This window comes from Fukomys damarensis, unplaced genomic scaffold (assembly GCF_012274545.1).
Source record: "Fukomys damarensis isolate Sample0158 unplaced genomic scaffold, DMR_v1.0_HiC HiC_scaffold_12, whole genome shotgun sequence".
NCBI classification, from domain to species: Eukaryota; Metazoa; Chordata; class Mammalia; order Rodentia; family Bathyergidae; genus Fukomys; species Fukomys damarensis.
In genome coordinates, this window is record NW_022900924.1 from 56504248 (window position 1) to 56531958 (window position 27711).

General features: G+C 48.2%; 1 protein-coding gene across 11 annotated transcripts in view; it reads right to left on the reverse strand.

The window, feature by feature from the left end:
• The window catches only part of Tcaim (T cell activation inhibitor, mitochondrial), a 26203-nt gene extending 3847 nt beyond the window's left edge, over nucleotides 1-22356 (reverse strand). For 9 of the 11 annotated variants that reach the window (XR_780311.3, XR_002025355.2, XR_780315.2 and 6 more), the window contains exons 1-10: nucleotides 21922-22241; nucleotides 21692-21764; nucleotides 21239-21374; nucleotides 18102-18255; nucleotides 13597-13849; nucleotides 8134-8256; nucleotides 5686-5783; nucleotides 5501-5592; nucleotides 2181-2413; nucleotides 817-948 (exon numbers count right to left, since the gene is read on the reverse strand). Coding sequence is in view for 8 of the 11 variants with exons in the window: in XM_010624440.3 (XP_010622742.1) it covers nucleotides 817-948; nucleotides 2181-2413; nucleotides 5501-5592; nucleotides 5686-5783; nucleotides 8134-8256; nucleotides 13597-13849; nucleotides 18102-18255; nucleotides 21239-21374; nucleotides 21692-21720 (1250 nt within the window). In the remaining 3 variants the exon portion in view is untranslated. Of the gene's footprint in view, nucleotides 1-816; nucleotides 949-2180; nucleotides 2414-5500; nucleotides 5593-5685; nucleotides 5784-8133; nucleotides 8257-13596; nucleotides 13850-18101; nucleotides 18256-21238; nucleotides 21375-21691; nucleotides 21765-21921 lie in introns of all 11 variants that reach the window. The other 2 variants (XM_010624435.3, XM_010624439.2) reach the window with 2 other exon arrangements.
• Nucleotides 22357-27711: the final 5355 nt, after the last annotated feature.

The window sequence follows — 27711 nt, forward strand, 5'->3', positions numbered from 1 at the left end:
GCTGGGCCGGCCCACGTCCACCCGCCCACAGCACGGACAGCAGCGGCAGCCACGTGGTGAGCAGCAGGCGTCCTGGAAGGGACGCAGCGCTCCGGTCCCCCAGACACAGGCATCGCGAGCCGTCACCCACACCCACAGAACAGCAGACCCGGCTGCGCAGGGTTCCTCAGGTCTAGGACAGGGTCGCTGGGACCTAAAACCTCTTCGTGATGTAACGAACATAAAGCCCTCTTTATGTCAGTGGTTTAAACATTTTAAAGAACAAAGACTTCTCTAAAGTAACACTGCCTGGTCCTGCTCCTTGCCTCCCTTTCCCACCTGGAGTCTTTTCTCATGCCCTCGTCCCTTCTGCTTCTGAGGAGAATTCTGTGAGAACCCTCACTCTTCAGACCTTGGCCCACGCGGTGAGGTAACTGGGGTTACTGCTTACAAAACAGCCGCCTCCATCTCTCGTGGGGGGTACGGGGCACCTGCAAACCCGGCAGTGCCACAGGCTGTCTGCAATGCCAGGCCCATCCTCTACCACCGAGCTCCACCCCAGCCATTAATGGTCTTGTCCTCCACTTCCATGTCCCAGACATAAATCTTTACAAGTCGGGCTGAAGCCGGGCGTGGTGGCGCACACCCGTAGCCCAGCATTCAGGAGGCTGAGGCAGGAGGATCGCTGTGAGTTTGAGGCCAGCCTGGGCTTCATAGCGAGTTCAAGCCCAGCCTGGAATACACAGTGAGACCCTATCCCAAAAAACAACAAAAATCAAAACAAAACACGGAAGTCAGACTGCATGCTGCGACTTCGTGGAGGCTAACGGTACTCACTGCTCCTTTCTCTTCAAGTTTTCTCTGGCCTGCTGGGCTTTGGTGAGGAAAAACCACTGCAGATTCGCTGGGTCACAGAGCGTCGGGATGTTAAAATGCCCCAGTTCATGCAGGCTTGGCGCATACCTGTCACTGAAACAAACGGACATGAAGGGGAGAACTGGCAGCTCCCTCTGCTCCCCACGGAGGAAATGTCTAATTGGTCTTTGAATAACTGAAAGGATGATCAAGGAAATGCCACGACCACGCCAGTAGAGTCTGCGTGACAATGCCGGTCACCTGGCAGAAACCAGACCAGAGGTATCGTCCCCACGGGGTTAAGCCTCCTGGAAGTCCTTGGCACACACCGCATGCGAAGTCAGCCGTGAAGAGAATACCTGGCCTCTCTGCCTGCAGTTTGGGGACACTGGGTTCATCTATAATTCTGTTCTATTTTGTCTTTATTACTATTTGTTCATTATCTGTAGAATTGTATTCTGGGCCCAGGAAAGGTTAGGAACAATTAGATGTTCCTAGAGATGGTGAGGTATTGAGGCACAAGAGGACGGGCGGCCAAAGTGCTGACCCTGAGCCCCGGACTGTGAAGTCCTGAAGGTGATCCTGAAGGTGACATGCTGAAGCCAGTCCTTTGTCTTACAAACTTCCCCTTCTGACTGCGTATAGGTGTGGTCTTACCTTGACTTAATGGTCTTAGCTTTTGTGATGGTATATAGGTGTGGTCTCACCTTGACCTTGTGGTCTTAGTTTTTACAGTACTATTGTCTATCTTTCTCATGCCTGCCTGTGCCTGAAATCCCTCTTGAGGTGTGCCCTTGAAACTAGTATAGAAACACCTAGAGTTGAAATAAAATTGCAGCAGCATTGGCAAACTTCACCTCGGTGTTGAGTGCTTTTGTCTGACTGTCATCGCCGAACCTGCTCCCACCTTTCAGAGAACCTGTATCTCCTCGTGAAATCCCGTGTTTGCTGCCCTACGGTCGGTAGCAAGGAAATGTGCCTTAAAAATACATTTCATATAGCATGGGGCCAGGTATTTAGCTCAGCGGCACTGTGCCTGGAGGCAAGCACAAGGTCCTGAGTTCGATCTCTGGTACTGGGGAAAAAATACCATACAGAAGCACCAAAGCCCCAAAGACACACTTTATGGGGACGCTGCTTCTAACCCTGTACTGGAACCCGCTTCCCATGAGCTGCGAGGGATGGAGGAGGTGCTGGTGTGCGAACACCGTTCTAGAGATCCGATCCTCCGTTGTGGGGAGAAGAGCTGCTTACGTCCTTGTCTGTAACTCTGAGAACCACACACTGAAACACAAGACAGTGTAAGACACTGCCACGGGCCCATCGGGGTCCTGCCCTGCTGTTACCTGTTGAGGGTCATTTGTAAGCCCCGAAGACTCTGAGGGTGGAAAGACGCTCTGCTGTGCAGCAGCCTGCGGTGGAACGCATCAAGGACAGAGAAGTACTCTTCAAGGGTCAGCACTGGCTGCAGCTCCTCGATGTAAACCACTCGGATTCCCCCTAAAAGTCCGCTTATTTGGTCTTCTAAAAGCATCAGCTTCCTCTGGAGGTCAAAATAACTTGGCAACCTTTCAAAAAGCTGCAGAGTTGGAAAGAAAGGAAGACCCGTTTAGTTTTGTGTTGCTATAATAACTCAACTTCAGGATTCCAAAGAATAGAACTGAGAAAATCTAAGAAAAAAGTTATTCTCCTAGAGGAAAAGACTTCATAAGATGTTGGAAATACTAACGTTTAAAACAAACTACCCTATGTCCAGAGATTTTTACGTAGGAATTGAAGAGATTGAGGGGGAACAAAAAGAACTCTAAGTCCCAAATAAAAGTGAAGTCTGAATTGCCAGGTGTGGCAGTGCACACCTGTAATCCCAGCACTTGAGAGGCTGAGGCAGGAGGATTGTCAGGAGTTCAAGGCCAGCCACGACTACAAAAGAACAACGAAAAAGGTCTCAAGTACTAATATTTAAATATTTAGGTAGAAAATTTAAACTCATTTAGAATGATTCAATGGTATAATAAAGCTTTTATTTTATTTTTATTTTTGGTACAGGAGATTGAACTCAGGACCTTGTGCTTGTAAGGCAGGCAGCAGAACCACTGAGTTAAATCCCCAGCCCTATGTATTTGTTTTGAGACAGGGTCTCGCTGTATACAGGCTGGCCTTGAACTCACTAGGAAGCCCAGCAATCCTCCTTCCTCAGCCTCCTGAGTGCTGGGACTACAATTCTACAAGTGTGCACCACCATGCCGGGCTAATAAAGCTTTTGGAAATGAAGGGCATGGGTGTACTTCAATCCTAAATCTATTCTCTCAATATTCACTTTCAATCAACTGAATGTGGTTCAAATTCCAGTATCATGGGCACCCACCGTACCTCACCAATGACCCAGACTCCCACAGTGCACAGATCAGGGCCTGTCAGGGCCTCGGAGTCAGGGTCCACTGAAACAGCCCCCAAGCACAAGATCAGCCCTGTAAGTGCTGTGTGGGGGATGGATTTAGAGGGACTCCAGGGGCCCGGGGACGTCTAGTTGGACAGACCTCGAGCAGTGAACCGGGGTTTCAGGAAGGTGGAGGATTAGGGCTGCTCTGGGGCAGAAAAAGGCAGGTTCAAGAAGAACCAGGTGCTGGTGTGGCAGAGTGGGGTGAATGACACAGGGCGGATGGCCCAGCGAGGACCCCGACTCTACCAAAGCTGGGGGCTATGAGACCCAAGGAGAGGAAGGCATGGGAGAGTCTGCTGTAACAAAAGCAGTCACAGTATAAGCATGCTGCAAATCGTTGGTGATCTAGTTACCGCATTTTATGAAAAAAAAAAAGAAAAGACTATGCTTTGACTTTCCTCAGTAGGTTATGCATGTACACATTAAGAACATTAAAAAAACTTTTTATCCTTTTGCAGTCCTGGAGATTAAACCCAGGATTGTGTGTATGCGCCAGGCAAGCACTCTACTACTAGTCTATGCCCCGGCCCTTTTTATTTTTCATTTTGCCCAGGCTGGCCTTAGAACTTGCAACCCTCCTGCCTCAGCCTCCCAAGTAACTCAGATTATATTACTGTGCATTACTATGCTGTGGCTTAAAAAACTTTTTATCTTTAAGTAACCGTGGATGCACACACCTTCCTCCAGATCCTCTACAGTAAGCTGGGCTCCTCAGTTTTACTTGAATTCGTCTGGGTTAGTTCTGTGCTCTCTTATCCGTGTGCACGGCAGCCCCTAGTCTATGGTTTTATAACCCGAGGGGCGGCAGGAGGTGACCACACAGGGCGCCCCTCCCGGGTGGAGGGCTATGGGGAGGGACCAGCTTCCCCGGCCGCTCAGAGCCAGGGACCTGGTGCCATCGCTGATATTCAGAGCAGGCTGTGTGCAGTGTGGATTTTCACTGCCCTGTACTTGGCCAGCACGGTGCCGAGCACAGGTGGCTGGGTGTGCAAACAGCACCAGCCTCTGAGCCCTTAGCGGCGTGGACGGAGCCCTCCACGTCCCCAGCACTTGGAGCCTGGTTTTCATGTTGGCCGTTCTGCTTAGCGGTGGCAGAGTCACTAAACAGTATGCTCTGTGCAGGGGAGAAGGGTCTCTGCCCTTATGGCGATTCACCGCATTCCCCTTGTGGTCAGGAGTGTCTTTTATGTGCTCATGCCCTGTCCGTCCTCTTTGTGATGAAGTTTTTTTTTGAGGCAGAGTCTCGCTCTGTAGCTCAGGCTGGCCTTGAACCCATGGTGGTCCTCCTGCCTCAGCCTCCCCTGCTGGAATTACAGGTGTGCGCCACCATGCCAGTTTTGTGAAGTGTCTTTTTAAGTCTTGTATGTTTTCCACTTGGACTGGCCATTGTCATTGTTTTACTGGTGTGTGCCCAACGTTCTCTGCGTCATCTGGACACCAAGCGCTCCTTAGGGAGGCGGCTCGGACAGATGCTGCACTGGGAGGCGTGGGTGGGAAGGTGTGCAGTCGTCACCGACACCGCACGCACCCATCAGGAGTGCAGCAGTGAATGTCGGCGTTGACCAAGGCCGGGGCGCCTGCCTGTCATCCCGCTACCCGGGGCTGCCTGGCCACACAGACTCGCACAGCAAGACAAACCCCGAACATGAAAACAAACATGGCTATTTTTGGCATTTTCTCTAATAGTCACAATACCCTCTAAGTAACATCGGTCAATTCTCCAGGCGTTTGCTCAAGAGGAAAGCCTGCCCGTGCATTTGTGCACAAATGTTCACCGCAGATTTGTCTGTGAAAGCCTCTGGCACGACCCCGATGTCCGGCAATGTGAATGCATGTGGACCACGGTCTACTCAGACAGCGCACGCAACATGGCAAGGAAAAGGAGTAAACCAAATACACCTTAACGACATGGGTGTATCCCAAAATAAATGAACGAAAGAAGCCAGATGAAAAAGCTCATATACTCCATGATCAGTGTGTAAATCTAGAAAATGTAGTGACAGCCAGGCACGATGGTACACACCTGTACCCTAGCACTCGGGAGGCTGAGGCAGGAGGACTGCCTCGAGTTCAAGGCCAGCTGGAACTGCATTGCAAGACCCCCCCAAAGTAAAGCAATAGGTCGAAAAATCAGCCCAGACCCGCTTGGGGGGGTGCCCGCTGTCTCCATGGAGACACAGAGGCCTGGCTGGTCCATGGCAGCACACGGGCACCCCAGACCCTCACCTTGGTCCAGTCGTGGTGGACGTCCATGGTGCCCAGCATCACGTGGCCCACTGCGCTCACGCCCGAGCGGTCGGTAAAGATGAGCGTGCAGCCTGGGGACAGAGCACAGCTGTCACTGCGCTGCCATGGAGACGTGGGACCGCAGCGCACACTCGGGAGGAGGAGGCGGGGGCAGGAGTGTTTACCTTTGGCTCTCTGCAGGGTCTCCAGGCTCTGCTGTGCAAGGCGGCCCAAACTGTGCAGCTGGCTGCAGCGGTGCGCGATGCCCCAGCTTCTCTGCCACCTGCGACAGACACAGCGTGAGCCTCACCTGCGGGGAGGGCCCTGTGGGCTCAGGACCTCAGAACAAGGTGGAGAGGCCGGGCCTGGGCTCCCCACCCGCGTGGCCAAAAACAACAGCAGGAAGTGCTGAGAGTCTTTTTCTCCGCCACGGGGTACAACGATGACGATGATTCTGTTTAAGATTTAAGCTCTAATCAGGAATCCCAATCGGCTTGTCTAATTTTAACATAACCCTATTTGTGAGAATTTTTCTTCGCAATTTCTCATTCTCTCACTCCAGAGGAGACGACTGAGGCGCCACACTGTCCGCTGATCTAACAAGCGGGCGCTGAAGGGGGGACGACGACAGACGGACAGAGGGACATGGGAGCTGATACTGAGGCGACACCACGAGGTGACACTGTGAAGAACTCTGCAGCCAGCGGTATCAGGAAGCCCGCCTGCCCCTCGCCAGCTCTGTGCTGAGCCTCCCCAAGGTCCTGAGTCTGACACTGCAGGATGCGGACATAAGGTGACCCAGGGAAGGGACGAGGTGTTCAAAGCCAACGCTTGGGAAAACAAAAGCCAAACTTAAGCTCCTCCCCTGAGCCACACTCTAGTGCTGATGGATGTCATTTTTTGATAAAACGATTTTTTAAAAAATTTCCCTTAAATAGCCTAAACAAGCAATATAATTGTAAGCTGGGCATGGTGGTGCACATCTGTGATCCCAGCACTTGCGAAGCTGAGGCAGGAGAATTTCTCAAAGTTTGAGGCCAGCCTGGGTTCCATAGTGAGTTCAAGGCCAGCTTGAACTACATAGCAATAGCAGGATCTTGTCTCAAAAAAACAAAACCCCAGAAAACTGAAATTTAAAGCTTTTAAAGCAAATGTAGTAAATGGTCTTCCATGTAGGCTATCAAGAATTTTAAAAATATAATTATCCGCAATGTTCCCATTACTGGGGTCTTGGCTCATTTTCCAATAAGCAGGGAAGCCCTCTTAAGTTTGCAGTTCTAAAATGTTTGGGGCTCACAATCTCTTTGCCATTCTTAAAAACTGAGAACCCTAAAGAGCTTGTATTTATGTGGGCTACAGCTATGAATATTTGTAGCCCACACTAAAGCTGAGAAATTTCTCTACAAAGGAGTATTTTGGTTCGAAAGTCTGCACCAGCGGACGCTGCCCTTTGGGTCTTCCGTCTCCGTGAGGCCCTCTCCCTGCCGAGGCTGCTGGGACGGGTGTGGACCGCGGGCTGCTCACTAGGGTGCGTCCCTCCTGGTCACTGCGTCCCCAGGAGGCAGAGGGGCGCCCCCCCCCTGCTTCCCGTCAGGAAGGGGTTTGCTTGGCCACGTCATGGCCCCCAAGCCGCGGCAGCGGCTCTGAAACCCGAAAGCTCCTCCAAGCAGATCCACCTCTGGCGTCCGGCACAGCGCTGCAGAGCCGCCCGACGCCAAGAGTGGACGCGGGAGTCCTGCGACCAAAGCCTGGCCGGAAACAGCTGCAAGCTCAAACCCAAACATTTGCACACTGGGAGCCTCAGGGCTTTCTCTGAAGTCCGATCTTTCTTATGAGAGAGAAAGAAAACTGCTGCCGTGGTGCCCAAGGGCTGCCGGGTTCTTAGGGAAAAGCCCGGAGGAGGCTGGGCCGTCAGGGAGGCGCCAGGGCGCAGGGGCCGGGTCTGCGCCCGCGCCACCGTCCTCCCTTCGCTCCTAAGGCTGGGAGCTGGGAGGAACCTTTCCTAATGCGTCTCTACTGCTTCTGCGAGACGCCATTTCGGAGGATGCAGCGTGTAAAGTCCAGCTGTGCGACATGGAACCAAAGATACGGTATCCACCCCTCTCGACTGCCCTCTCTTTTCTTGCCCTGGTACCGAGGGTCCAACTGAGGACCTTGCGCTCACAAGGCAACGGTGGCGCCACTGAGCTAAATCCCCGGCTCTGGTTCCCTCTTTTAAAACTTAAGAACCCATCTTACCTGATCAAGGTATAATTACTTTTCCATTTTTGGTACCGGGGATTGAACTCAAGACCTTGCATTTGCGGGGAAGACCCGGCACCACTGAGCTAAATCCTCAGCCCTTTACTTTTTATATATTATGTATAACATAAGAAAAAAGTATATTTTTCTTACAAACATTAAAGAAGTCTAGCAATTATGCAAAAATATTAGTATGTCAGTGCTTAAACCTTAGTTCAACATTTTAAATTAATAAGTGTTCTTTTGCATAGATGGACATTTGATTACATTCATAAAAAGGCCAACTAGAGACTATTTCATTACCAGAAAATCTGAGTTAAATATGCAAATGCTCAGCTGCCGGCAAGGCGTACTGCGCATTTTACCCTGGAAGGTGGCCTCGCCTTTATTACCTGATATCTGAGAGCTGCAGAAGGTTACACAGTTCCTCTTTTAAACGCTCTAGTTCTTTTCTAAGTGGTAAACTATTCTTCAGCTTTTTAACTGCAATTTTCCCATTGATATGTAACCAGGATCTAGAAAGAAGAAACAGACACACATTTTCGATGCTGACATAATGTAAGCACTGAGAGACACACGTGCTGTCTACAGTGACTCCATTGCCAAACAGTTCTCAGCCTCTGCTTGTGAGGAGGCAGAGGGAGCGCTGCCTGCTGGCTGGGTCACATCCTAGTCACAACAAACTCTTTATACATTAGACAACGTTAAACTCGGCTGCATCAAGTCCGTCACTGGTTTTCTAGTGATAGGAAAATGCTTAAGAAAGTAAAGATTCTGCCAAGCGTGGTGGTCCATGCTTGTGATCCCAGCACTTGAGAGGCTGAGGCAGGAGGATCCCTGCAAGTTTGAGGCCAGCCTGGACTACATAGGGAGACTATCTCAAGGACAAAAAAAAAGTACATATTCTTTAAACCTTTTCCTTATGATTATCCTGAAACTGACACAATCTTTTCTTACGCCAGTTAAGGGCTCACAAGGGCGGAGCAGAAACAATCCTGAGTGGCTGAGCAATGCTCTGCTACAGTGCGTGAGACACAGGATCCAGGGCTTCTGGCTGGCAGGGCCCCGCCCTCCTTACCCAGACTCGGGGCTTCCTCCCTTCCCGTCTGTCTACCCAGGTCCTTCTCCCTGGGCTGTCTCAGGGACATGGGCTCCTTCCCCACGCTTCCTCCTGTCCCTCCAGCCCCCCAGGCCCAATTTACATTTCTCTCTTTGGTGGGACTGGGGATCAAACCCGGGGCCTCTGTGTTGAGCTACATCATTGCCCTTTTTTCTTTTTCATCTTGAGGCAGGGTCTCTGGAGGTCAATAAATTGTTCAGGCCACAACTCCAACAACTATGCAATCAAATCGGCTTAGCAGAAACATGTCCTCTAATCCTTCTTTCTTAGACCATTTCCAAAGCGGGCTCAAGACCACAGTATAGAAAGTGTGGAGGGCAGAGGGGACAGTCTTCTGGAGAGAGCTGCTGGCCGCCCCACCGCCTGGAGGTGGCAGCTACTCGGTGGCACGGGCAGCCGCTGCCACACCCCAGGAGGGGCGGGCTCAGGCACAGGTGTGCCAGGGGACAGACGTGCAGCACAGAGCTGCTCCCTGGGGCGCCTGGAAACTGTCACACAACCACGCTGCAGGATGACGTATCCGTCTTACACATGCTTAGCAGTCTTGCAACTGGAGAAGAGCGGTACTGTAAGATGTTTCAGGCGTTGTGGTCGAGAACCTTCAAACAGTGCCAAGTTTAGAACAGTCCTGGAGCCAACCTGGTCGCCATGAACTTAAGAAACACATTTAGGCTGCACAGTTGAATACGGTGCCATGCTGGGGACACCAGGAGGACAATGTCCCCACAGTGAGGGAAGTCGCAGCTAACAAGGAGCACGGGCTGTGGTGGGGACAGAAGCACAGAGCACGCGGGAAACGAGGGCACCAAGGGTCTGCAGCACAGGTGACCGGGGCAGGGCGTGCCCACCAGGCAAGCGCTCTGGGGTCTGAGGAACCAGCACGCATCCCACAGTGCCCAGGGCGGGCAGGGGACCAGCGGGCAGGGCCTTGTGCAGCAGCACCAGAACTGGCACCCACCCTCTTGGCAAGGTGCCCAGGGTTTGACAGGATCGGGTGGAGTGATTCACAACCCTCCCTACGACCCTTTCAGGGAACTGGTGAATATTCTGACCCCTCCACACTGTACGCGATAAATACTTTAATCTACCTTCGTCACTTTATTAGGTACTGCATTATGATTTCCCAATCCTTCCTCATTTATTAACAGCTCAATTTCCTTTGCATCATATAAGAGAAAGCACGAGTAAATGGTCAAATGGCACACCGTGTCTGGATCGAGGAGAAAATGTCCTAAAATACAGATGGCCGAGCCAGGGATGTGGCTCAGTGGTACAGCGCTTGCCCCGCATGCCCAAGACCCTGGGCTTGATGCCCCTGCCTCACGGGGAAAAAAAAGGTAGAAACATAACTGCACCATTACACACTCATGACCAGATTTTGGACTGTTTCGGTGGTACCGGCTTGCCCCAGGGACTCACACATTTCAGGCGAGCTCTACCACTGAGGATTCTTTCAGCTGGTCCATAAAAACGAACAAGTGCAGTTTAACAATTTTTGTGAGCTACGAGTGAAGGTTCTACACATGGTGCTTAACTTAAACAACACAGATAGGTATTTCCCAGCTCTGACTGCTGAGGAGCAGCCATGACAGCACGGGCAGTAGCCAGATGGCGGCTTCCGGAATCCGTTCCCTCCCTACCAGAAAGAACTCCAGCTTCCAGGGAAAATGGCTGAGCCCAGACTCGGAAGCCAGCCTGAAATGAACATGAGAGAGGGGTAAGGGTCTGACGGGGAGGGGTAGTGTGCAGCCCTAAGGGAGCCCTTCAGGGCAGACAGGAACCAGGAGCTGCAGTGTGGCGCTTGGATGTTCCCGGAGGGGCTGCGTGGGGCACCTTGAGGAGGTGGAAGCTTCAGGAGGGAGGCAGTCACTGAGGCGCATCTGGGAAGGAGACCCCGGGGCCACTACTCCTCCTGGTTTGTCTTCTGCTTCCTGGACGCCAGGGACAGTGAGCCTCCTCCCAGGGTGCACTGCGCTGCCACAGACCCGGGCAGCTGGGCCAAACCACCAGGAGACAGAAACCTCTGTCAAAACAAACCGTCCCTCCTTCAAGTTGTCTACCTCAGCGACAGGAAGCTGACTAACAGGACAGGAAGCTAGGGAAAGTGATAGAAAACTCTTCGAATTAATACAGGGGCCGCAACCCCAGTGCCAACACCCAAACGCCTGCCAGTAAAGCCATTTGGTCTACACTGTGGTTCACTCTCAGGCTCCAAAGAGCAAAGGAGCCCTTTCCCTGCCTTTGGGTCAGTTTTGTCTTCTTTCATCCTACCTTGCCAGGACCTTCTGCTCCGAGTAAGATACATCTGAGGGCCCTTACTATAAGCATTACAAACTAAACACAACTCCGTTACAAAGCTATGTCATTATTCCCTTCACCTTATGCAGGGAAGAAAAGACTAGCTATTAATGAACAGGTTTTCCTCAATGTCTGTCAGGATAAAGCTACTGGAAACTGGATTAAAAAATAATGATCAATAAATCAGAGTTAAACTTCCCTAATCTCAATTTCTACAACAATGGTTTCAGTTGCTGTCCTCTTTTTTTTTTGGTTCCAGGGACTGAACTCAGGTCCTTGGGCTTGCAAGGCAGGCGGCAGCACCACTGAGCTATATCCCCAGCCAGTTGCTGTCCTCTTTAAGTGCAGAAGATTCAAAATGACCTTTTTCTGAGCTTATCCTGCTCATGTTAAAACAGGAGTTTGAATTTAAAAGCCTACCTTGGCGGAAGCCAAGAACTCACAGCGACACCACGGCTCCTCTAAGCCCAAACATGTTCCTTGTGACGATGCACACCTTACCCAGTCAGCAGCTATGGTCCGGTCTGAGGCGCTAACGAGACGAACGGGGGCACTGCCGCGGGCCTTCTGCAGCCGTCTCCCATTTCCACACTACCCAAGTGCCCTAGGGGACTCACATCCTGTTTGCTCGGTATGTTACGGGGTCTGCGCACAGGGAGGTAGATTCGTACATACGAGACGACTGAATATGTTCCCCACTCTCAAGACCGCTGTACATGTATAACGCAGTAATTTAACTGTTTTTATTAAAAATGGAGGGATTTTATTGGGCGAATATTATAAAGAAGAAATCACAAAGATTCCACTGCCTGTGGACCTGGCTCTCCCAGGCTGGCTGTGTTCCTCGCCCTGCAGCCAGCTGGCTCCCAGTTCCAGCCTCGCGATGATCTTTCTTTTCATCTTTTCACAACGCTGCAAAACTGCACTCTATAAAATCCTCAGTAGCAGGCCGATGGCGCCTCTGAAGTTCTTTAACACTAAGCCCCAGAGCTTAAAGAGACTGCACCATCAGTTCTGCTCTGAGCCTTGTCCCAGCCAGTCCGTTTTCTATACTCACTGGTGCAAACACTCCCAAACCTCCGTCCCCTTGCAGCGTAAGCAGAAGTGTTTCTGCTGTGGCACTGGGTGTTGAGCCACGGCCCTCACACTGAGTTACATCCCCAGCTCTTCTTACTTTCCATTTGAGATGGGGTCTTGATAAGTCGGTAAGTTTCCCAGGCTAGGCTTGAACTTGTGAGCCTCCTGCCTCAGCCTCCTACAGTGCTAGGATGACAGGCTTGTGCCACCACACCCACTGGGCAGTGTGTGCTGTGCCCCAGTGCTTGCAAGGATGGGACCCTCCCTCTCTGTGCACACTCATGGTGACCCTCGTCCACTCCTTTAGCTCCTGGCTGGGCTTTACTGTCAACTGTCCAACTGGCCCTCCTGTTTTTCTAAAGCAAAACTGAAATTCTTCAGCTTCTATCCCACCAAGATGGTCTCCACTTCTGCCCTTTTTTTAAGACAGGGTCTTGCTTTGTAGTCCAGGGTGGCCTTGAACTTTGGGCAATCTTCCTGCCTCAGCCTCCTGAGGGCTGGGATTACGGCTGTGTGCTACCACACCCCGGCTGCCCTTGGTCTTTCCCAGCATTTATTCTGGTCTACCTCAGACTGGTTTCAATTAATGATCAAAATGTGTATTTGTTTAGTAAATGATTTATCCTCAGTTACACACACAAATAAATATTGCCCACATGAGCCTTCTGAGGTACGTGTGTCCTGTTTTCTAATGGACTCTGCTACCTTCCCATCTCCTCAGCCAGATTTGGCTGCAGCTGGATCCCAGGCGGCATCCCGAGTCAGCACAGACAATCACAGAGCAGCTGCCACACCAGGGGACACCCAGGGAGGCCCTGGATGCTCCAGACGCTGCCGCAGATACTGGACATGGCTGGGCTGGACAGGGCCCTAAACGACTCACTCCAAACCATTAAGGGGCTTACAAAGAACACAGGCTATAAAAGAGCAAGACTTCGTATCTAGTTTCTATAAAGAAAAAATTATTCTCCTGCACAATCTACTTGAGATATTCTTTAGTGTCTCTATGTAGGGACCACTGTAGTCACTAAAGTACATCACCACCTAAGTCTTCACAGAAACTGGAAATGCACACTGTGTGATGAAGCTTATGATTTTTTAGTTTTAGGTATAACCTTTTTCTTGTACTAAGGGTTATGCGAACAGAATTTTACAAACCTACAACAGTCTTCTGTATGTGATCTCTCCCTTGAACCAAAACACTCACAACTTGGAGCACTTGGGTAGCTCTCAGAAACATGAAATGTTGTCATAACGGCTACTGGCTTAACCACACTGACAGGATCACTTGTCCCGGACAACGAGATCGGTGTCAAACAGGAACCACAATGGCAGTGGGTTAAATCAAACCTGTACGTACGTCAGGGTGGTTTCCTTTCTCGAGACTTGCACCAGGTCTTCGTCGGGGTCCTTGAATCCAGTGAAGGAATAGTAGGATTTGTCCCATTTGATGGGCCTATCAGGCGTGCGTTTGGCTTCTCTGAGAGGCTGGGAATGCACATTAGTGTCCAAGCTTTGGATGTGTTCCACAGATAAACTGCAGGAGTTGAGAATATACAATACTGTGCTTAGCAGGTCTCGGGTGTGCAAAGTAAATCTGACTGCTCGAAACCCTAGAGAATATAATTCCCCCAGACAATTAATACAGAGGATCATTTGCTTTACCTTTAAAATAGTTTTGCATGCAACATTTATACAATCAAAAACTTTTAAAACATTCCATTTTTGATCACAACTCATGCTACTGGAAAACCACACATAAAACCGAACACCGTTCCCCTTCTCATAGCTCTAAGAGGCTTTCTACCTCACGGGTGTCTTTGATGTCAGCTCCCTTGCGGCCTGTGGCTGACCCGTCCCGCCCAGAGGCAGCGGGAGTACTCCCACTGCTGCCCATGAGCCAGGTCTCAGGGAGACGGGAAGCTCTCCCTGAGAGCAGGTGTCCACCGCAGTCAGTGTCCAGCACAGACAGCAAGCGTGCCACACACATGGCGTTGTGACTGGTGCAGAAAAGGGCCAGCTCTCCAGCCTGGGTGGCCACAGAAGCCAACCAACTGCTCTTCCTGGTTGCAAGGATGGATCACCCTCTTGCTTATCCCTGCACTAGCCAGTGACTCTGTCTTCTGGGGCGATTACAAAGTATCTAGTGTTTACAGTTAGCGCTTCACAAGCTGATCTGATGCAGTCACCAGCAGGAAAGCTGCTGTCCCCTCGCTGCTGTCAGGTGAGGCCTGGCCTGGGCTGACAGTCCCCAGCTCACGCTGCCTGGTCACACACGAGAAGCCCAGGCTCCAGGAGGTCGAGGATGAAGCTCAGGTTTGTGTCTGAGCCGAAACCAATCCAAGTACCTCTACAATATGTTCTTTTCTTCTTTCAAAAATTTTCAAAATTAGGGCCAGGGATTTAGCTCAGTGGTTCCACCACCTGCCTCACAAGCTCAAGGACCCGAGTTCAATCCCCGGTACAAAAAAAAAAAAAAAAAAAAAAAAAAAAAATTAAATTAGTTTTGAAAATGATACAAGTATTAAGGACATGCTTACTACAAAATTACACACCATGAATATATATGCATATATGCCAAGTCATGGCACAGGTGTGTGACCCTCACACCTTTCTTTACTAGAACAGCCACTGTTCAGTCAGGTAGCTCTTCTCAAAAACCTGCATTAATGTGGCAGCTTCTAGCCTCATGTGGCTACTGAAGATTAGATTAAAATTAATGAAGCATGAATTCAGCTCCTTGATCGCCCTGGATGCCTGTCAAGGGCTTGATGGCCACACAGCCTCAGTGGCCGCCATAGTGCATGGCAGAGATGTAGACCATTTCCTTGGAGGAAGGTTCTGGGACAGTGCCACTCTAATCCTTTCCTGTGCTTCTCTGGGTGTTGTTAGGTGACACCTATGAGTATATGTTTACACAAACACACAGTCATTCAGCTGGAATCGCTCCTTTTTTCGGGGGGAAAGGTCTTGCTATGTAGCCCAGGCTGGTCTTGAACTCACTATGTAACCCAGGTTGGCCTCATACTCATGGCGATCCTCCTGCCTCAGCCTCTCAAGTGCTGGGATTATAGGCGTGCGCCACCAGGCCTGGCTGGAATTGTTCCTTTTCACCATATAAATGGTGTCCCCCTGGATAATATATTTTGGACTCACTTTCTTCACAATGTCAGTGACTTTTCCAGCTCTAATGTACAAATCAGCCTCATTCTTTTCAGCAGCTTCTCGACAATCTGTTTAATGACTGCTGCATCACTGACACTTCCAGGAGTGTTGGATGTAGAAGCTGTCTTCAGTTCGCTGCCATTCCAAAGCCACAAGTGTGTTTCCTAGTCTCTTTGACCGACAACTGACACCACACTTTAACTCTTTCTCAGAGACACACGTTCTGCTCACCAGGTAATTCATGGGCCCCAGAAGATGCAAACTAAGAAAGGTTTTTACTTGAAACATTTGATGCTAAAGTGAGAACTATAGCAGCGTAACTGTTCTATCAGCCAAGAAGGAGGGAAAAACCCAAACTCGTGCGCTGCAGGTCAGGAACAAAGAACTCATCCTTCACACGGCTAAGTCATGGAACAAATCAGTTTCTCTCTTATCAGTTCATTAATTCTTTAATACAATAAAAGGGCTGCTGTACAGTGAGGCTGCCTGTACCAGAACGTACACATCCTTTACCAGTTCCTCAGTGTACATTCCTAAAAGAGGAACTTCTCAGTTTTGGGGAGATAATTCCAAGAAAGCTGTATGAATTTACACACTTAACAATAAAGGGTGAACATATCGTCTCACATATGGGAGCACTGTGAGTAAAAGAAAAATTTATGGGAAAAAGAGTAATTATTTCAGCTTGCATTTGAATACTGTGGCTAACATTTTCATTAGCTATATGTGAGTTATTTCCTGAACTATCCATTCATAGTCTTTGCCACTTTTATAGTCAGTTTGATTTGTAACTCTGTATATCCTAATTTTGTATATACATCATATTCTTTCTCTCATTTCTAACAGTCTCTTCTATAACCTACTTTTGCTTAATGAATAGTTCAACAAGTTAATCATTAACTGGAAGTAGAGGATTTCTGTTTTTAACTCAGTCAGAACTGGCTATAGCTATATGCTTTGATATCAGTTTACAGAAAGCTCTTAGTAAATCTTTAGCTTGTTTTTACAACTTATTTTAACAAAGCATATTTTCTCAAAGACCACCAAGAAAATGTGGAGCTAAAGAAATTATTAGGCCTTTAGGAATTTCAATATATTAATCAACGCACAGTGTTCATGAAAATTTCAGTGATCGCTGGTAAGCATTTTACCTTACTACCATCTTAAGTATCAATGAAAAGCTGATTAATAACTTTTCGTGTTCTAGAAAGAAAACCTGAAGAAAATTTTATTTTAATTTTATAATCAGAAATAAAAGTTTTCAATCTCCATCAGAGTGCTAATCTGCATCAATCAAGGCAAAGGCAAAAATGTGTAACAGCAGAGCCAGGGATTTAGCTCAGTGTTGCCTTCGCCTGCCTCGCAAGTGCAAGGTCTTGAGTTCGATCCCTGGTACCAAAAAAAACAGTGTAACAGCAATACTGGGAAAGGTTAATAACGTGGTATGGGAGCCACGCCTCTGGACACGAGCTCTAGGGCCAGCTCTGCCCTGCCCTGCAAACCCAGCTTCCTCCCCAGCTAGCAAAACAAGGACTCTCGCGGCTAAGCGGCACACTCACAATGCCCCAAACAAAACATGATTATTTACACTTCCGAACAGATCTGTGTCACAGAGCCACATACAGCTATTACTCATTTACATGATTCTTTAGCTGTTCCATTACATAAGGGCCATGAGTTGACTTTCTGTCTGAATAATAAAGCACAGGAGCTATTTTTAATAAAATCATAAATCAGAGGTAGATGGAGAAGCTGTCAAGAGCCGGAGCCTGTTTTTGGTCTCCCATCTTCTATCAGAAAGGCAACCGGCAGGAGGAGACCCCGGTGGCCGTCCTGCGGGCTGGGCGGGAGCCTCCTCACGGCGGGGACTTTGCCTGGCTTGGAGACGCAGCTGTGGACGGGCAGGGACCGTGGGTCTCCTCTGAAGAGGTGAGGACCCAGAGCTTAGGCCAAGGCCGCACAGCTTGTCACTGTCAGAGCTAGAAATAGATTCGAGGTTGCAAAAGACTGTCAAATTCTCAGTTGTGTAATAGTTTGTTTCGAAAAAAGTCCCTGGGTATTTTCTGTTTTAGTCCTAGCTCACAGAAAAGCTCTCAGTGAATCATTATTTTGTTTTATTTGCTGTAAAAATAGTTATCTCCTTAAGGATCATCAAGAGGATATTCATTTAAAGAAAGGACAGGCCTGTCAGGCCCTTCACCTAGTAAACCCTGTTTCTAATTTTAAGCATTACTGGATCATGACTAGAACAGCAATAAAAGGTACCGGGGAGAAAGCTGTGAGTCTGAAAAGATGGGTTAGAGTTTAGAAAAAAACCCTTGATGGGAGTTCTGGGCTCTCGGAGAGTTGCTGGGCCTCCCCAGATCACACCAAGGCGAACACTGCCAACCTCACAGGGAGCAAGGACGACGGAAAGGGAGCGCGAGTCGTAGTTCTTAGGCGTATAAACAGTTACAGAAGAGCTAAATACTTAACACTGAAATGAGGGGACAAGCGCTACACTTTAATACATGACCAAGCTAAAAGTACAAAAAAAAAAACGTTTGTTGAAAAACAGGCAGCTGGGACAGACTGTAACTGATCTCAGTGATGCTGCTTTCCAGTGGTCAGGGCTTCAGGTACATCCTGGCAACGTCGAAATGAAGGCCCACACGCAATAGGACCAAAGGTCAGGGCCACCCGCACACACGAATAACATACCGGAAGAGCCACTGGGCTCCTGGGCATCCGAGGAAGGCTGGGCTGTTTCTCGCACATAAAACGTGAGCTGAGTTGGTTTCAAAGACCTGAAGCCTGGTTTCTGGAGGTTCTCTAAGTAGACACTTAGTCTCTTAAGAGAATTTTCATTGACTTCCTGGGAAAAATACGAATGGCATTTAGACACAAATGAGAACAAGAAACTCAAAGTAACAATATTGTCCTTTCAAACAATATTGAGGGTATTATTATTTTAAAAAATTGGAATTTTGTAGTTCTTGTTTTTCTTTTCTTTTCTGCTGTACTGGAATAAACCCAGGGCCTTGTGCTGGCCAGGTCAGCGCTGCACCAGAGTGGCTCCCTGACCCCTCGCGGCTCTGACAAAACTGCACTCACATCTAGTAACTCGCAGTGGCATGAAGTCTGTATCCATGAGACAGAAAAACAACCGACTATGTGAGCCCTAGGAGAAAACACGGCTCAATGCCTTTATAACCTGGAAGTGGAGAGAACCTAACTTTGTCCAAACAGCTCAAAGCAACCAATGCCTGCTAAGGCCAATTACATTCCTGTACTTGATGAAAGCCAAGAGCATATTTCTGTTATACTTGAAGATGTATGAAAAAAATTTAAAAACCCTTCTAAAAACCACATACGGGGCCAGAGATTTAGCTCAGTGGTTCTGGTGACTGCCTCACAAGCGCAAGGACTCGAGTTTGATCCCCAGCACCAAAAACAAAACAAAACAAAACAAAAACAAACAAAACAAAAAAACCACATATGGTCCTCACAGTAAGCAAAGCCATGAGACATATAACTATGGGAGATAAATATTTACAACTTGCTCTTCCACAGCACAGCGGCTGAATATAGTGCATTCAGTGGAGTGTTACACAACCCAAAATGCGATGTAGATGGTAGCTATGAACAGGGATGGAGTAATTTCAAAGACATATTGTTATATAAAAGATGTCTTTAGTGAAGAATGGCATAATCACGCTTTTTACCCTCAGTCTCTCCTCAAGAATACTCTTTTTTATTTTTTTGGTACTGGGGATCAAACTCAGGACCTTGCGCTTGCAAGGGAGGTGGTGGAACCACTGAGCTAAATGGCAGGCTCTCCAAGCATACTTTCCAAGTGGTTTGAAATTTGGTACAATCACTATTTGATGACTCTACTGTTGACTTGAAAGGAACGTCCGCTGAACTGTGTTCTGGGTGTGCCAGGCCCACTTTAAGGAGCACTGGGGTATGAACAGTGTAATGAAGGAGGAGGAGTTCAGCTGATTTTCCTTGGAGGACCACTGGCTGCTCTCTTGGGAGGAGCTCCGGGCTTCACCTTTGCCTTGAGCATTGTCTCCTGGCTCTCGGTGCAGATTTTGCAGCTTCCAGCACCACCCTTTCCACCCTCCATGCACCCCCTTCCGCTGGGGATCCTCCTGGCTCCTGATGCGGACTCAGCCAGACCCGGGACCCTTCAGATCCCAGCGCGTGGACAGATCTCCCGCACGTCTCTCCATGTGAGTGCCGTAAACGGCTGTGCGCTGCATCAGATCTGATTCTGAGCACCACCATCTTCAGCACTAACACAGGTGGTTTTAGCCGAGACAGCGTAAGACGAACGGTGCAGAAGCATTTTAGATACATTTCTATTTTTGCTGAAAAGAAACAAAGGAGGCTACCCTGAAGCTCTTGACAATGATTGCGCACATAAAGTGAATAGGAACCAGGAGAAGGTGAGAAGTCTCAGTAAACTTTATATTTAGCTTTGATTTTAAGACCTATACATGTTCTGCAGACTTTAAAGAGAATTAAAACAACAACTGTTCATCAGCAAGAGACCCTGGCCTGAGCTGGGTGCGAGGAGCAGAGGTGACTCAGGCCTGCACTGTAGGGGCAGAGAACAGTCAGGGAGCCTCAGACCTGGGACAGGGGGCAGGAAAGGAAAAAATTCAACAAAGTGCCACTGTGTGAGGAGGGAGGGCCCGTGGGAAGGAGGGCGGCGTGCAATAGGCAGCCCGGAGAGCCCCTCCCTAGTGACGCTCCTGGGAGAAGGGGCCACCGCAAGCCCTGGCCGGAGCAGGCAGGAAAACTCACAAGCAGACAGGATGCACCGGAACACACTGGGCCAAACCCACATGCAGGTGCGACGATCCAGGAAGACTCAAGAACCAGCAGCCGCTAAGGCCCACACAGCAGAAGCAGGGCAGGGAAGTGGCAGGGGAAGGAAAGCCAATCGCAAGTCCCCCAGGTCACGCCGCAGTGGCGATGCCGGACTGCTTCCTGCCCCTCAAGAGCATGCGAGGATGTGAGAAGGCGCTGCCAACCCAGGATGCGCACGCAGCCTTGGTGCCTGTGGTCTCACCAGGGTTTTAATGGGGCTGGTCATGTGTGTACCCCACCCACCATGGCCCAGGACTCAGGCAGGAAAGCACATTATTAGCATAAAGGGGAACCGCTGATTCCCCTTCCCATTGTAGGTACTTTTTGGAGACAGGGTTTCACTATGTATTCCGGGCTGGCCTCGAACTCACAGTGATCCTCCTGCCTCAGCCTTCTCAGTGCTGAGATTACAGACATGTGAACCACACCCGGCTCTCTAGTTCATTCTTAGCAGGTAGGGCATGCAGATCTCCAGGGGACTAGTCAAGGGTCAGCAGGGGAGCCAAGCCTGTGTTCAGAATGTGCAGGGTTAAAGCAACCCAAGCTCACCGTTAACCCTTCATAACACAGGATTTTAAATCAGTAAGCTACACCAGGGGCTGGGGATGCAGCTCATGGATAGAGCCCTTGTGTAAGGTGTGCGAACCTGGATTCAATCCCCAGCCCTACAAAAAGGAAAAATGTAAAAAAATAAAAGGAAGAAAACGTGATTACTAATTTGCTTGAGTGTACATAACAATTTTCTGGCCTACATAAATAATAACAGCTTTCATTAGAAAGTTATATTATCAATTTCTGGTATTCAGAATTTTTACTAATTTTATTAATTTGAAGGTTAACTAACTTGAAAGTCAGTGCTTTCTGTAATTCACGTCAGTTCAAAGCGCTGATTATGTGGTCATGCCAGAATAATTCAAAGCTGCAGGACCCTGTTATACTGGATCAAAGGTAAGCAAGGGAACACAGCAGAGGCTCACCCTCTCTCTGGGGTGCTGTCCGAAGAAGTCTGGGTGGACGGCAAAGTAGAAAGGCCTCAGGGCGTGGACGGCCTCCGCTCCCGACAGAGCTCGTGAGTAGTGGAGGCCATGTGGGCGGATCTGCTCCAGACAGAACCTTGCAAAGAGATGCACTGGTTATTCTTGTCCCAGAAACACATGTTCCCAAGGAGGAAGTGACAGTCCAAAGTACTAGCGGGAAAACACCGCAGTAGCAGACAGGAATGGCACAGTCTTTTGAAATCTATTAGGTTTCAGAAAGTGGTTCTATATTCCTCTAATGCAATGAGAAATACTACGCGACGATAACATTTCTCCTGCACCATCCACTTTAAAATATTAACTGGCTTCACTGCAAATGATGACTGTTTTCTCTATAAAGTACAGGGTGGTTTTGTTTCAGCCCCCAGTGAAAAACCAAATCTCAAAGCTCACCTCCTCAAAGGTCTCAGGTGGCAAAACATTTCGGAATCAGTGTGTATGTCAGCTTCCAGGCACTCACTGATTGCTTCAAAAGATAAGAGGCCACAAATGAACAAGCAGAATTTGAAATTATTACTGTATTAGCACTTCCCCAAACGAAACAAGTAGGTGTCAATCTAACCAAGTATGTACAACAGTTAGATGAGGGAATCCACAGAACTGTGACAAGAGAAATCCGAGACCTATGGGGTCGGGAGAGATCCCACGTTCACGGGTGAGCAGGTGCTGCCGAGATGCCTGTGCCTCTCTGCCCACTTGGTGTGCAGTCAGTGGGTTCCATCAGCATCTGTGACAGGAACTCGGCGGGCCCGGAAGCTGCGGGCGGGTGGAAGGTGCCTCTGCATGTCTGGGTGGCTCAGGGACACCGACCTTGGGCACGACCCCTGCTGCCTTGCCTCCTCTTCTCGGGCACTGCTCACCTGCTCCGCTTTGCAGCCACCGCAAACTAAGCAGCTCTGCCCTGCCAGGCCCTTCCACTGATGTTCCTGCCCGGAGCCAGGCAAGCACCGACTGTTTGGCCGAGTAAATCTCAGTTGTGTGTGCTGGGGATTTGGGCCAGTACCATCTCAGTGAATTACTTTGTGGATACCGAAAGTTTAGAGATCTAGAGCAGCCAACTTAAGGTCGGCAAAGAAAGTGGAGAGACTGATACTATTTGACTTCAAGATGAACTCTAAAGCTACATTAATCAAGACAGCCTGGCACCGCCAAAAGAAAGAAAAGACAAACAGATCCATGTAGCAGGAAATACAGTGCAGAACACACACAGTTAAGTGATCTGTGAAGGGAGCAATGTGGCAAAAACTGTTTTCAACAAAGGACAATGGAAGCATGGGGATCCACATGCAAAAAAAGCAACCTAGACACATCTCACATCCTTCACAAAAATGAACTCGAAATGAAGCTGAGCACTGGCGAACACCTGTAAGCCCTGCACTCCAGAGGCTTTGGCAGAAGGACTGCAAGTAAGTAAGCAAATAAATAAAGACTGGGATGTAGCTCAGTGCCAAGGCCCTGGATTCCACACCCAGTACCGCAAAAACAAAACAGAACAACAACAACAACAACAACAAAAAAAAAAAAAAAGGAAAAAAGGATTGCAGACCTGAATGTAAAATACAAAACTATAAAATTTCCAGAGGATAACCGGAAAAAAATCTTGATGACCTTGGTCATGGAGACTTTTTAAGACAGGACCAAGGCATTGCCCATGAAAGAAATAATCAGTACACCGGACATTAAGCTTTACAACTTCTGCTCTGTGAAAGAGGTGAAAAGAACAAGGAGGTAAGCCACACACCTGGAGAAAAACACACATCTGCTGATACACTATTTTCCAAAATAGACAACAAACTCCTCCACTCAACAGGAGGAAAACAATCCAACCAAAAAATGGACAAAAGCCTGGAAAACATCCATCAAGAAGACAAGAATGATGGCAAACAATCATATGAAAAGATGCTTAGCACGGACGGCATCGGGGAACTGCATCATCGGGGATAATGCGATCCCACCCCGCAGCTACCAGAATGACCCAAATCCAGGGTGCACACAACACCAAACGGAGCCCCCCTCACGTGGACCAGAGTGCCAGGTGCTGCAGCTCAGCAGCTTTTCACACACCAGACACACTCTATCACCCCGTCCAGCAACGGCAGTCCTCTGTATTTACACAGAAGAGCTGCCAGTGCAGGTGCACACAAAAACCCACACACACCTTTACAGAGGCTTTATTCAAAACAGTTTCCTTTAGCAGGTGAATGGATAAACTATGGGGATATTCAGATAACAGAATTATTATTCAGGCTAAAAAAAGACAAAGCTTTTGAGCTATGAGAAGACATGGAGGAAGTGTAACTGCATAACTAAGAAGAAAAAAGCCAATCTGAAGAGGCACAGACTGGGATTCCAACTGTACGACTGTCATAAAAAGGCAGACGCTGTAAAAGGGTTGGGGCAGGGAGGAATGAACAGTCATGGCTCAGGGGATCTAAGGCAGCAAAACTATGCTGTCTGAAACCACAGCCGTGGAAATACGTCCTGCACACCATGCAAAGCAACTCCGCGGTGTGGACCCCGGGTGCCACTGACTGCCACCCATGTACCACCTGGTGTGGGCTGCAGACAGTGAGGTTATGCATGCAGTGGGAACTGTACTTTCTGCTTAATTCAGCTGTGAATCTAAGTCTGCTCAGAAAATCAGTTTTATCCTTAAAGAGAGGAAAAGAGATATGAAATCACATGGACTTCTCTACTTCAGATCTCTAGTAAGACATTCAAGTCTATCCTGGTCTCTGTCGACTGTGACCAAAAATGGCTGTCAGTGGGTGGCAGGGTATTAAGTGCTTTAATTTTTTTTTCCTTATTTCTCAGTTTATTTACAAAGAACAGAAGAAATATATTCTTAAAAAAATCAGTTTCAGCATACAAATGATAGAATGATTCCACAGGAAACCTGTGCTATTCATTATTTCAAGCCCCACCCTAGGAATGTCTCAGGAGTCCTGGACTGTGGTCCAGCCCATTCATTAATCCATTCTGGTTATTTTTGAGACAGGGTCTCACTATATAGTTCAGGCTGGCCTTGAACTTACTATGTAGCCCGAGCTGGTCTCAAATTGGTGATCCTCCTGCCTCAGCCTCCTGAGTGTTGGGGTTACAGGTGTGCACCATCATGCCTGGCTATTCATTTGTTTTTGTAGTGCCGAGAACTTAGGTGTCCTGGGCAAGTGCTCTCCCAGTAAGCTATATCCTCAGCCCTTCATTTCTCATTTTATTAGGAAAACTTATGCCATGTGACTGCATATTCTAACGCACGAGCTCGGTTTAGAGCAAGAAGCTTGGCCAACACTAGACAGCAAATTGCAGACACTCCAACGCTGGACTTCCCAGTGTCCTTAGTAACTGACCTAGGGCCTCCCAGGGGCCATGTCCTACTATAGACCTAAATCCCCAGGCCTCCTTAATGATGCTCGGTCTGGTACATGAAGCATCTTGTGCCTAAGACAAATAATATAACATGCTGCAAAAGCATTTCCATCAAAAATAAAGCAAAATTTAAAAGTCTATAAAGTTCTGGTCTTTAGTCATCCAGAAACGTCAGTTCATTTGCTATTCATTCTGTAATTCTAGGGTACTGTTGGGGTTCACACCCAGATGTCCCCCTGAGGTCTCACGTGCTCACAGGGGTGTGCGATACTGGCCTAGTCCACTGGTGGGCTACAGTTCTCGGGGGGACAATGGACTTACAGGGGAGGGAAGCCCTGCTCGCATGGCATGAGCCACTGGTGCCACAGACAGATAGGATCACTTTTATCAGCCTTGCCACTGATGATAAAAAGCCACTGGCGATTCAAGCTGGCAGCAGTGAGGTGTATGATCTACTGGTGTTAATGCTTGGAAAAGTGGCAACAGACTCTCCCATGCCTGTATTGTCAAAGTCTGAGCTATGAAGCCACGTGATCAGTTTCTAAATTTAGAAGGAAATTTTTAGAAATAGGGTATTACAGGTTGAAGTGTTTTCTTTTCTTTTCTTTTTTTTCAACTTGTGTGACTCCATGTGTGCAGTCCAGGATGGTCACACTCCTTGAGGGACACTGGTACATGCGTGTGATGCCCTTCCTCACTGCCTCCCTCCCTCCATTACCTGATACCCCTTCCCACGTGAGAAAGATCTGTCTCTCCTTCCTATTGCCCCTCCCCGCTTTGCAGTACTGGGGATTGAACTCAGGACCTTGCTCTTGTGAGGCAGGTTGGTGACACTGAGCTAAATCCCTGGCCCCCAGTTGTCTTTTATTTGGCTCTGTATTTATATTTTGGGTTTCTCTTATAAGAGAAATCATGCAATATTTAACCTGTGTGTCTGATCTATTTCAGTTAACATCATGGTCTCAAGGTGCATCCATTTTCCTACAAACAACTCAAGATTTTCCTACATTATGACATAGTACTCCTTTGTGTACAAATACCACACTGAAAGGTGTTTCCTATCTGCCTTGTGTGGGTGCACGCCATGTGTGTGTGTACTAGGAATTAACACTCACACTAAGCTACATTCTCTAGGCCTTAAAAAAAAATTTTTTTTTTTTACATTTTTGAGACAGGGTTTTAAGTCACTAAGTAGCCCAGGCTGGACTTGAACTTGTGTCAGCTGCTCAGTGTGCTGGGATGACAGGTACGTACAGACACGCCTGGCTCTACCTGCTGCTTCAGTGTGTAGGCTTCAGGACAGGAAGGGGATGGGCATGTGGACCTGTAAAGAGGGAAACAGCCACTGGAGGCGACTGAGTACAGTAACTGAGGTGGGGTTGGTCAAACCCAGGAGTGAAGTGGAAAGTACCCAGGGGACTTGGAAGGCTAAATGCAAAGAACATGAAGTGTCGTAGTTTTATATCGCTACAATCGGCCCTTCAGAGCAGTCTGCCTACCTGAAGTTTCTTTAACAGACAGGGCAGGTGTGGTGGGGAGGTATTATATCTTCACCTACATTTTCTCAGCACGTTAATGATTTGAAATGACTGGCAGTGAACTTTCTATAATGAGAAAGGATTATATGATATGTGAAGACCTTAAGGAAAAGCAACCAATTCCACAGTTCCTTCCTTGGGTTTAAGAGGCAAATGTCTAGTGAAAGTAACACATTTCCAAGGCAGCAAAACAGTCCGGGAATCTGAGTGGAGTTGAAAAAGCTAGAGATTCCTAAATCCCTTTTTTTAAGAAAACTGAATTGAGCAGGGTACCACACCTATAATGCCAGCACGTGAGAGGCTGAAGCAAGAGGATCCTTGCATGTTCAAGGCCAACCTGGGCTACAGAGTGAGGCTCTGTCTCAAAAAACAACAAAAAGTCTAGCTACTCCTAGATTAAAAAAGAAACTAATTCTGGTAAAAGAGGGATCAAGTCATAGGAAGATGCCTACAGACAAAAGATCTCATTCTGCAGCCTGTACAACCAAATTTTCATCCTAAGATAATCACCTCCTATACAAATTTTTGGAAAAATTAAAGGTGTATTTTCTGGCTCTCTTTAAGAATCAGAACGGAAACCAACGTTTCCCCTTGCAGTCCCGAGTCTTTGGTTTACAGTGTTTTCCCCTAAATTTTCCTTTAAGCATGGGCTCTGAAGACTAAGAGAGAGGGAAGCTGTGATCTGATCAGGCTCCAGTTTTGGAAAAAAGGGGTAAAGGTAGAGAAGAAAAACAATCTTAAGGAAAAGTTCTCAAATTGGTGACCACAACTGGAAGGGGGACTCGAGTCCCCTCAACTCTGACAACCACTACTTTAGGGACACAGGATTCTGGGATCTGTTAGAAAACTTTTACCATAAACTTTAAAAATACCTGTTAAATACAAACTCAGGGAAAGATCTTTCAAGATAGTTAAATTCTAAAAACCTGCATTTGATTTTTAATTTTTGCTTGCACTAGCTAACTCCTTGCTGCCTGAATGGTTTACCTTTTTTTCTGACTTTCTGAGACAAGGTCTCACTGTGTAGTCCAGGCTGGCCTTGAACCCATGGGTATCCTCTTGCCTTAGCCTCCCAGGAATGCTGGGATTACAGGTGTGCACCACCACACCCAGCTTTACCTACTTTTGAGATTTAAAAAATTGAAAGTCCAAGTGGAGACAACTTTGAGCCCAGTGCCCAGCGCGGTTGCCTGCTTTTGCATGTAGCACAGCTCTGGGCTTAGCGCAAGCAGAGATCAGCAGGTCCTGGGAAAATGAAATCCGAAGTCTAACTGATGACAAAAATGTGGACCTTTTAATCTACTCTGAAAATCCAACTGCTAGAAGACTTGAAAGTTCAGATCTGATGCTCTTGCTTATAGGATTCCCACACAGAAAGTCAAGTCAGCGGATGGAAGACAACAGGGGCTTCTTAGTAGCTGGGTGCTACCAAGCTCCTCACACCTGGGGCAACCACACCTAATGCACGTTTTCAGGTTTCAAATTTTTTTTTTTTTTTTTTTTTTT